Below are 11,126 nucleotides of genomic sequence, written 5' to 3' on the forward strand. Positions count from 1 at the left end.
ACTTCCCATATATAAATCTTTACCTCCGGACCATTCCGGAACTCCTCGTGACGTCCGGGATCTCATCCGGGACTCCGAACAACATCCGGTAACCACATACAAACTTCCTTTATAACCCTAGCGTCATCGAACCTTAAGTGTGTAGACCCTACGGGTTCGGGAGACATGTAGACATGACCGAGACGTTCTCCGGTCAATAACCAACAGCGGGATCTGGATACCCATGATGGCTCCCACATGTTCCACGATGATCTCATCGGATGAACCACGATGTCAAGGACTTAATCAATCCCGTATTCAATTCCCTTTGTCTATCGGTATGTTACTTGCCCGAGATTCGATCGTCGGTATCCAATACCTTGTTCAATCTCGTTACCGGCAAGTCACTTTACTCATTCCGTAACACATCATCCCGTGATCAACTCCTTGGTCACATTGCGCATATGATGATGTCCTACCGAGTGGGCCCAGAGATACCTCTCCGTTTACACGGAGTGACAAATCCCAGTCCCGATCCGCATAAAACAATAGATACTTTCGGAGATACCTGTAGTGCACCTTTATAGTCACCCAGTTACGTTGTGACGTTTGATACACCCAAAGCACTCCTACGGTATCCAGGAGTTACACGCTCTCATGGTCGAAGGAAGAGATACTTGACATTGGCAAAGCTCTAGCAAATGAACTACACGATCTTTTGTGCTAGTCTTAGGATTGGGTCTTGTCCATCACATCATTCTCCTAATGATGTGATCCCGTTATCAACGACATCCAATGTCCATAGCCAGGAAACCATGACTATCTGTTGATCACAACGAGCTAGTCAACTAGAGGCTCACTAGGGACATATTGTGGTCTATGTATTCACACGTGCATTACGATTTCCGGATAATACAGTTATAGCATGAATAAAAGACAATTATCATGAACAAGGAAATATAATAATTGCCTCTAGGGCATATTTCCAACAAGATTTATATATAGGAAGTCTACTTTCGGCCATCGGGAAGGTTTCGGGGTCACCGGTATTGTACCGGGACCACTGGAAGGGTCCCGGGGGTCCACCGGGTGGGGCCACCTATCCCGGAGGTCCCCATGGGCTGAAGTGGGAGGGGAACCAGCCCCTAGTGGGCTGGTGCGCCCCCCCTTGGGCCTCCCCCTGCGCCTAGGGTTGGAAACCCTAGGGGTGGGGGCGCCACCCTTGCCTTGGGGGGCAAGGCACCCCGTTGGCCGCCGCCCCCCTAGGAGATTGGATCTCCTAGGGCTGGCGCCCCCCTAGGCACCCTATATATAGTGGGAGGGAGGGAGGGCTGCGCACCCGAGCCCCTGGCCTCTCCCTCTCTCTCTCCCTCCCGTGACACTCCTCTGTCTCTCAGCGCTTGGCGAAGCCCTGCCGAGATCACCGTTGCTTCCACCACCACGCCGTCGTGCTGCTGGATCTTCATCAACCTCTCCTTCCCCCTTGCTGGATCAAGAAGGAGGAGACGTCTCCCAACCGTACGTGTGTTGAACGTGGAGGTGCCGTCCGTTCGGCACTAGGTCATCGGTGATTTGAATCACGTCGAGTACGACTCCGTCAACCCCGTTCTCTTGAACGCTTCCGCTCGTGATCTACAAGGGTATGTAGATGCACTCCTCTTTCCCTCTTTGCTAGATGACTCCATAGATTGATCTTAGTGATGCGTAGAAAATTTTAAAATTCTGCTACGTTCCCCAACATGTAAACCATGATGCAGAACTAGGTCTAACATCACGAGGAATTAAAAAGAGTTGTCTCTTTTTGGAATAAGGGTAATAAAGTTATCATTAAGCTTGACATGAAGTTCACCTTCTAATAGGATATCTGGGTAGTAAGAGTAATACCATCTCTAATGAAGCTCAAAGCCGAAACATAAAAAGGCATCATTTTGACTATCCTCATTAGGATATGCGTTTCTTTTCGTGCGGAGGTGAAGCCAATGGAAGGGGCAGTCGTACACGAAGTGGAATGGGTGAAGGTTGTCGTCCCTGTCCCACAAACATCACCATTGTTGTATGCAAGGGGCAAAATTTCATGTCCTGTCGTTTTTTAAGTTGTTGCACCGAAGGCGATGGAAGCCTTGTCAAAGGATCATGAAGTTTCGACGAGGAAAATATGGAAAGGGGGCACATGTAGTTTGGAGGTGACTAAGAGAGAGGTGGAGAGGTTGGGCACTAGAGGCATACATGTTTGTGGAGCAAAAGAGGAACGAGAAGGGAAAAAATGAGGAAGATACTTATGTTTTGCTTCATGTTGTTGGACACACATTGTCCTAGTCACCTTGAATTGATGTAGACATGACATCATGAAAGTCAACTGAGAGGTCAACAAAGTTGAGCAACTTCGCAACGGTGTGCGGCATAAGGATGGGAAGGTAGATCGAGAAATGAAGATGATGCCTCTTTTAAAGGCTAGGGGTTGAATTGGAGACAAGCCAATGCGCGAGAACAAAATCACGTGGGTGCAGCGAGGGAAACTTGTCGCGACTTTGTCGGAACCGCACTAGCATATCGAGAGAAAGTATCGATGTTTGTCGCGACTCTGTCGAAACCGCACCGAGTAGTGAGAGAAAGCATCGCGTTTGCCGCAACTTTGTCGGAACGATGTTTGTCGCGACCTTGCCGGAACCGCTCCGACACGTCGGTACTTCCTCTCGAACGTTAGGATCTGTGCAGGAGAGAATCAATGCACGAGAACTGGATCGGAGGGAGGCGGCGAGGAAAACGCGCCAATGATTGTCGCGACTCCGTCGAAACAGACACATCGAGATCCGTACCGACGTTTGCCGCGGCTCTGTCGGAACCGCGCCGACACAGCAGGAGAAACGCATCGGTGCCCGTCGCGACCATGTCGAAGCCCGCGTGACGGGAGGAACGCGCCCGTGTTTGTCGCGGCTCTGTCGAAACCGCACGAGCACCCATCCATTCACACAAGAGAGACCCATAAAAAAGAAGAGCAAAACTTCTGTCAATGCCCATATGCAGTTTTTTTCAACGTTATTAGGTGGCAACAACGCGCACGGATGTGCTAAGAAAAAAAAAACGCACACGGATAATATGGTGGTCGGTCGTCATCCCATGGGTCGCTCTCGGCCATTCATTCATTTCACCCCCTCCCCCTCCCCCTCCGGCGGTAAAAAGGGGAGAAACGGTAAGGAAAGCCGCGGCCCCCACCCCCCAGCGTCACGCGGCGCCTCCCCGCTTTTCCCCGAGAGTCGGCCGAGCCAGCGGCGCGGCTGCGCTGCTGCTGCTGCTGTGCTGCCTACCGCTCGCGCTAGTCGCTACCGTCCACCCGCCGCAGCCCGAGCGAGCAGAAGCGGACGCAGGAAAGCGCACGCTTCCCTCGCGCCCCTCCGCTCCCCGCCATTAACTCCTCTCGCTTTCGCCCACTCTCCCTCTCTCTCCTCACGCGCCCCGCCACGCCACCGCTCGCCGCGGCCGCTATTTATCCCCCTCCTCCTCCCCGCCGCCGCTCGGAGGAACCCTAGCCCGCCCGCTCGCCCGAATTCCTACCCCCGCATGAGGCGGACCGCTCGCCGCCGCCGCTTCATCCCCTCCGCGACCCTCGCCCGCTTGCTCCGTTTGGTCCGGTAAGGTTGTTGCAGTTGCTTGGTTGGTTGGTGCGCCGGGCCGACGCGGCCGATGGGGAACTGCTGGGGCACGCGGATCAAGGATGGGAGCACCCACCCCGGCGTCTCAGGTTCGCCCTCTTCTCCTCCCCTGGCTTTGCGGATTTTTGGTGATCCATGGATGGATGGATGAGGTTTCGGCCGATTCCTGCTTGCGAGTTGCAGGGCTCCAAGGTCTGGTGGTTCCTAGATGCGAAAAGCAACCCATTCCCGGTTCCCTATCGATTTACATGATCATTTCGTAGGATTCCGGTGGAAATCGGAGATATCAGCGGATGCTTATTGTGCGCAATTAGCCCTATGATGTTCGCGAAAGGCTTAACTTGTTTGTACGCGTGATTCGGTTGGTGGCCTATTTTGAGGCGATCCAGTAGCTTGATTTGGTTGCATAGCTAGTGGCCTAGTAGCCTCAAAGCGTTCAATCGGCACACTAAAGCGAGATATCGCAGTTGCTTTTAGAGTGGTCTCCCCAAAGTAAGCCTTGGCTGCCTTGTGAGGCTTCTTAGGATCTGTGCCATTGGTGGTATAGGCTTTATTAGGTGGTGTGTACCTTCTATTGCACAGTCACTGGACATTGATGCTTCGGTCCTTACATTATTGTTTCACTAGGCTAGTACCATGTGTAGTACTGTAGTACATGCTCTTCCATCATGAATTGGATAGTGCTTATCGTTATCAGACGCCAATGGTATGGTATGGGACAGGACATGTACCTGGCTCTCAGTGTGGTGTGTGTTATGTGTTGGGGTGTGGTGTGGATGTTTTAGCATCGTATGTGTTGGTACTCTGCGCTAACCATTTAGCACGATGAATTCAAAACACCCTTGATTCAGTTGCTGATGCTGAGCAAGAAACATTTGATTGTGGTGGATCATTTTAGCATCGTATCTGTTGATACTCTGCACTGACGCTTAGCTTGAATAATTCAAATCACCCTCTGTTGTTGACCAAGAAACATTTGATTGGCGTGGATATCTTAGCATCATATCTATTGCTACTCTGAGCTGACCACCTGTTGTTGACCAAGAAACATTTGGTTGAAGCAAGACTAATACTACAGTGCAGTACGTCTAGTGTGCCCTTGTAGTGGCATTCTGGCATGTATATGAATGACTATCAGTTGTCTTTGTTATTTGTTTTTCCTTAAAAAGTGTGTCACATGAACTTAGGGGCGGCTTGTCAAGGAAAAGAGAATCGTTAGGGTTGACTAATTGTTTCTATATTGCTATTCCTCTAAATTAATTATTGATAGGAACAGGAGAAGTGCTCAAGTTGTTCCTTGTTTAAGTTGATACTAAAATTTGTTAAACCACCTGTTCAGATATCATACATAAGTCCAGTATAGAGCACACACCTTGATTTTTGTATTCACACCGGTCTGTCTGTTTCCCGCACATATTCACCAGTCATTAATTGTGTATGTTCCATGTCTACAAACAATTGGATATAATATAACGCTATTATTTTCTTTCCCAGTAACGGGCTGAACTTTTTTGTTTGTGCTTGACGTGTACTATCCAATTCCATTATTCAACTGTGTCTACCAAAAAATCGGCGTTTAACTGCCATTATTAGGTGCCATTTCTATACCCAGTATATAAATATGCTAAGCCTCTGGATATGCTATGTGACATGGCAAGTGGGCAACGGACGTACATTTGGCGGGACAAGGTCTACTGTTAATTTATGTATCTGACCACTTCATGGAGGGGAACCTCTCTGATTTTCACCATATCCATTACGCGACAGTGCTCGACGCAAATAATCATTTAATCTTTTGGATCAGAAGCATATTACCATTCACATTTAAATATCATCTGTGCCCTGTTGCTTGCCAACCCCTATCAAAATGCTCTTGGCACCAACTTCTGGGACACCAGTCAATCCATTATCACTAGCATCATCTACCACAGACTGCAATGGCTAGTCTTGCAACTCCTGATCCTCATATCAAGTTTCAGATAAAGCCAAGTGATGATTCCTTCTTACAACCAGTTCCTAATTACTGTGCAAAATTTCCTTAAAAAATGTCAAGTGTTCGGAACTTGCGATACATGATGTTCATTCTGTGGACCTGGGATAGACTAGTGCAAAAACTAATTCATGAGATAATACTTCCATTTCAAATAGATGACTTGATTTTGTATTTTATGTATGTTTCAGTCAGTAGAATCTGCACTAAAGACATTATTTGCAGGAATGTTCTCAAGGAGTAGTGGTAAAGATGGGAGTAGGCTTAGTGCCTGCAGCAGTCGAGCTTCTTCGGCTTCCATGCCTCCAAGTGCAAAGACTGAATGTGAGATCTTGCAGTCAGCCAATGTTAAGGTCTTCACTTATAATGATCTCAGGTTAGCCACAAGGAACTTCCGTCCTGACAGTGTGCTCGGCGAAGGAGGGTTTGGATCTGTCTACAAAGGATGGATTGATGAGCATACATTGTCAGCTTGCAAACCTGGTACTGGAATACCTGTTGCTGTGAAAAGACTCAACCTGGAGGGTTTGCAAGGGCACCGAGAGTGGTTGGTGAGCATGACTGCCACTCCATTTCTTGCTGTTGTTCTTGGATGTCATTTTTCTTTGAAGTTTACTTTCGAATATCGGCATATTTATGTGATGTATCTGAATTCCTTAGTTACAGCTTCAAAAGTCCAATGGTTCGCACCTGTGTCCTTTATGTGATGCACCTGAATTCATTAGAGGATATTTTTCAAAAGTGTTAACCAAACACCTGGATATTTTTCTGACTTTATTATGTGTCCATTTATAGGCTGAAGTTAATTACCTAGGTCAGTTTTGCCATACCAACCTTGTCAAGCTAATTGGGTACTGCCTGGAGGATGAACACCGGCTCCTAGTGTACGAGTGCATGCCACGTGGGAGCTTGGAAAATCATCTTTTCAGGAGTAAGTTAAATTATGACTTGGTGCTCTACTGCTGTCTTATTCATTTTGCATACGATATCGATTCAGACTGTAGCATGTTCTTGTTATAACTTGCTACATATGAATCCTTGATGTAGGGGGCTCGCACTTTCAGCCTCTTTCATGGAACCTAAGAATGAAGGTTGCACTTGGAGCTGCTAAAGGACTAGCCTACCTTCACAGTGCAGAGGCTAAAGTTATTTATAGAGATTTCAAGACATCCAATATTCTCCTTGACACAGTAAGTGAAAGTGAATCATCAATACCATAGCTAACCTCTATGATCATCTGATATCTACTGAAACAAATGCATATTTTACTTCCCAGGACTATACCGCAAAACTCTCTGATTTTGGATTGGCAAAGGATGGCCCTGTTGGTGAGAAGAGTCATGTGTCCACAAGGGTAATGGGAACACATGGTTATGCAGCTCCAGAATATCTGTCAACAGGTAACCTTTGACTTGCAATTTTGTGTTTTACCGAGCCAGTATTCTGCACATTTGCTTGTCTTGGATATAAAACATTGTCATGTGACTGGAAGCATTGAATGTTAGCGCAGAGCTCTTAGTGCATTAGTTCATAGAAGTTAGTGTAAGCTGTAATTCATTAAAAATGTGTAAGCTGTTTCCTCTATATGCGCATCATCTGTTGCTGCGCAGATCCCATTTTTGGAACGACTTTTACTTTGCTCAATTTGCTAGATAAAGCAGTATAAATGCATCCCATGTCAGACTCTGATTGAATATCTAACACCCAAATGCCAATACTTGAAATGCATGATTTATGTATATACGGTGTACCTTTTCTTTTGTGAATTATGCACAAAGGTGTGAATACAAACTATGTAGGGAAATGTTTGATGGTGATTTTAATTGTCTTCAACGATAAGTTGTTCCATGAAATGATACTGATTGTTATGTAATTACTCTTAATTTATTTTGCTGTGCAAATGGTGCTATGCTGCCTTCTGGTAAAATTTACCTAGAGTTCATATTCAGTATGTGGAAAATATTCATTTAACTAGTCAGTAGTCACTATTTTCAAATCATCTAACATTTTCCTCTTAATTTACTTTGTTGTGGGAATATTAAAATTCTGCCTTCTAGGCATAGAGCGTGCTCTACTTTTTCATAACATTTACCCGCGAGCTCATATTCAGCATACGATGAACATCCATTTAACAAATCAACATTTTCAGGCCATCTTACTGCCAAGAGCGACATCTATAGCTTTGGGGTAGTGCTTCTGGAGATGCTGTCAGGCCGCCGTGCCATTGACAAGAACCGTCCCCAGGGCGAGCACAACCTTGTCGAATGGGCCCGGCCATATCTCACACACAAGCGCAAGATATTCCGTGTCCTTGATACCAGGCTAGAAGGCCAATACTCCCTGAACGGAGCCCAGACAATAGCTGCACTGGCTGTCGAGTGCCTGTCCTTCGAAGCTAAGATGAGGCCGTCCATGGACGCCGTGGTCTCTATTCTGGAAGGGATACAAGACTCCAGCGACCCAGCCAGAAGACCGGCAGACCCAGCCAGAAGACCGGCAGATCCAACCAGAAGACCGGCGGCAGAGAGGCCTCAAGACCCCAAGAGTGGAAGCAAGACGGCGCCCGGCGCAAGCAACAGCGGCAAAGGTCGCCGTAAAAGCTCGGGAGACCTTCTGAAGGAGCCTGGCCGAGACCCAAAGCCGTCGGCCTACTCGTCGTAGCGAACCCCGAGTCTGAGCCTGTTAGCTAGCTAGGGTGGTAGTGTAAATTTGGTGTGCATATTCCTGATCGTCGTCAGGCTTTTGGGCTGCTCAACTTGAGTTAACTGGGTGGATTTGTGTGTCATCATTGAACTATTGGCATTGGAGTCTGAGTTCGTGTTGCATCCAAGCTCGTGCCTGTGTGTGCATAGTCTTCACTGGATCATAATCCCTCCGTTCCATAATATGGGACGGAGGGAGTACCATATATCCAGTGAAATATATCAGTGGTATGATTCTGGTGAGCGTCAGTTTTTTTTTTGGGGGCGTCAGCTTAGCACCAGCAGTGAGTGCCGGTGGGATGTAGGGGATTGAAAGCCCACCAAACCGAACAAGCCCGGAGGGACACATATGCCAATGTGGGATTTGTCACCAATAGTCGCAGTAGACCACCGTGGTTTAATTGTGAGCACTGTGCTGCCTGAATTTTCAGGTCTAACAGTGTACAAATAGGATTGCCCGCTTCAGTGGAAAAACTGTTGTACATGTTTCACGAGGTACACAGATATCCGGTCCCTGACTCTACCGGAGCACGACGGAGGCGATGAAGCCGAGCACGGCGACGGCGCTGACGGCGGAGCAGCACAGGTCGACGAGCACCTCCCGCCTCGCCTTGGACTCCTTCCGCCCCCTCTTGCTCCTCACGAACTCCTCGTACCTCCTCTTGGCCTCTTCTCTTTCCCTCTCCCCTGCTTTGCTCCTCGGTCCATCCATCGCGGCCGCAAGGAGCCGCAGGCTGCCTTCGCCGCTCACCGCCGCGCCGTCGGCGTCCTCGACGGTCAGGCTGACCTCCCTGAGGTTAAGGCACCCGGCCTCCTCCGAGCAGGTGATCGTGGCCTCGAACTTGCTCCCGCCCAGCACCACCGCGTACCGCACCAGCGTCTCGCCCGTGTACCAGTGCCTGTCGACGGCCACCGCCCGCCGGCTCGACACGTTCACCGCCCGGCCGCTCCGGGGGTCGACCACGATCCAGCTCAGCTCCAGCTCCGCCGGAGAGAACGAAGCCGAGGCCATCCGTACCGGGTCCTTGCACTCCACGGCGTCCACGCGGAAGGGCGAGGCCAGGAACCACGAGGACGACGTGGAGGTCTCCATGACCCGTGAGAAGAGCGGCCGGGGCGAGCCATTCTGGTAGATGTCCACGGCGGAGATCAGCTCGCCGGGGAGGCATTGGTCGGCTGCGGCGGCATCCCTTGGACTGGAAGTGGACGGGAAGGGGAAGGCGTCGGCGAAGAGGCGTTGCGGGGAGACGGCCGGAGAGCCGAGGACGTTGTGTTGCCGCTCGGTCTCCAGGCCCAGCGACGGCCACCGCGCGAGGCAGAGCGCGCGCCACGTCTCCGGGTCCGCGGCGAGGGCGCGGAGGCCTGCCGTGGCGCAGCTCGCGGCGGCCAGGGACGGGCCGTCGAGGCGGCGCAGAGCGCAGGCCAGCACGTCGGCGGGCAGGTCCTCCACGGTGGTCGTCGGCATTTTCCTGGCCTCCCGCCGGTGCGTCGACTACAACAAGCGGGAGCGGCCGGAGGTCGATCGAGCAACACTCTCCAAGCTCCAGACGCCGAGCAAAGAGTTGTTTTATAGGCGTGCAAACCCTGTTTCGTTTCCAGGAAGGATTATTTACTTGGCACCTTGTCGTGTCTTCCCTGTTGGTGTCGGCCATGGCGAAAATGACAGCACCACAGCCCGGGCACGCTCGGCCAAACGGAAGGACACGATGGCAGGCCGACAGGGCGCCGGGCACGGTCGGCCGAAGGGAGAGTTGGACCTTTGCTCCTGCATGGATTACAAATGGAAAGAGCCGGTTGAAGCAGTTGCGTTGCTGCTGTAATCCCGACTAAAATACCACATCCGGTACCACGACCGGCCGCCGGATTGACGTGGGCACCAGCCGCCTGCGAGCCCCATGTCAGCGTCGAATGAGCGATACTGCAGCTCAGGCCGGAGCAGCTGGAGCAGGCTCTGTAATCGGATTGGCCTTGCGCCTGGTTAGGTTAAGCGTAGTGGTTCGGATGAGATGGATGGAGACATGCATATGCTTACCTCCCGCGCACTTTATGTTTATGGTCTCGATGCATTGGCCGGCTAGTTCTCTGCCTCATGATGTCCTGCGCTTTTCTTACGTTAGCGTAGGAAAACCGGCCTAACATTTTTTTAAGTCTGAAAGCACGCCCATTTCGTCATATGTTACACATTTCTTGATCACCAGTCGTTCTCAGTTATGCTCTTCAGCAGGATGTGCAAAAGCTTGAGAGACTACAATCGTGTATTTATTGAGTAGGCTGTGCTTTATTTATACCACGGACCACTTACTCACACACTGACACACCGAGCGGTTGTAGGCATGCATCACCGTCCATGGTATAGAGGGCATGCATCACCATCCATCGTGTGAATTATACTAGTGTGAAAATTACACTATCATATGTTTATACTCTGCATATTACAAAAGTGATATTTTAGTGCAAAATTGTGTGCATTCTTTTCATTGTATTTTTTTCAATTTAAGGATAATACCAAGGCAAAGGAAAAACTTAGGAAACAAAATAAAATATAAAACAAAGACCAAAAAAAGAAAAAATATTTCCAAAGATACATAACAAACATTTTAGAAAATATGACAACATTGAAAAACACAATCAATATTACAAAACACACCGTGAACAGTTTAGATCCATGATTAATATTTTATGAATTATACTGTATGATGAACGTTTTTTAAATAAATTATGATCATTTTTTACATGGTATATATTTTTAAAATACATGATCAATATTTTCTAAATGTGTGGTTAACATTTTCTAAATGTTTGACC

The 11,126-nt window shown here is 49.0% G+C and overlaps 1 protein-coding gene across 1 annotated transcript; it reads left to right on the top strand.

Moving 5' to 3' along the window:
• Positions 1-3,183: 3,183 nt before the first annotated feature.
• Positions 3,184-8,444, top strand: LOC123105674 (receptor-like cytoplasmic kinase 176). Its single transcript, XM_044527783.1, has 6 exons — positions 3,184-3,718; positions 5,845-6,170; positions 6,415-6,550; positions 6,667-6,809; positions 6,896-7,019; positions 7,769-8,444. Exons 1-6 carry the CDS (start codon positions 3,661-3,663, stop codon positions 8,278-8,280), a joined length of 1,299 nt encoding a protein of 432 aa, XP_044383718.1. The 5' UTR covers positions 3,184-3,660; the 3' UTR covers positions 8,281-8,444.
• Positions 8,445-11,126: the final 2,682 nt, after the last annotated feature.

The sequence above is a fragment of the Triticum aestivum genome, chromosome 5A, assembly GCF_018294505.1.
Source record: "Triticum aestivum cultivar Chinese Spring chromosome 5A, IWGSC CS RefSeq v2.1, whole genome shotgun sequence".
NCBI classification, from domain to species: domain Eukaryota; kingdom Viridiplantae; phylum Streptophyta; class Magnoliopsida; order Poales; family Poaceae; genus Triticum; species Triticum aestivum.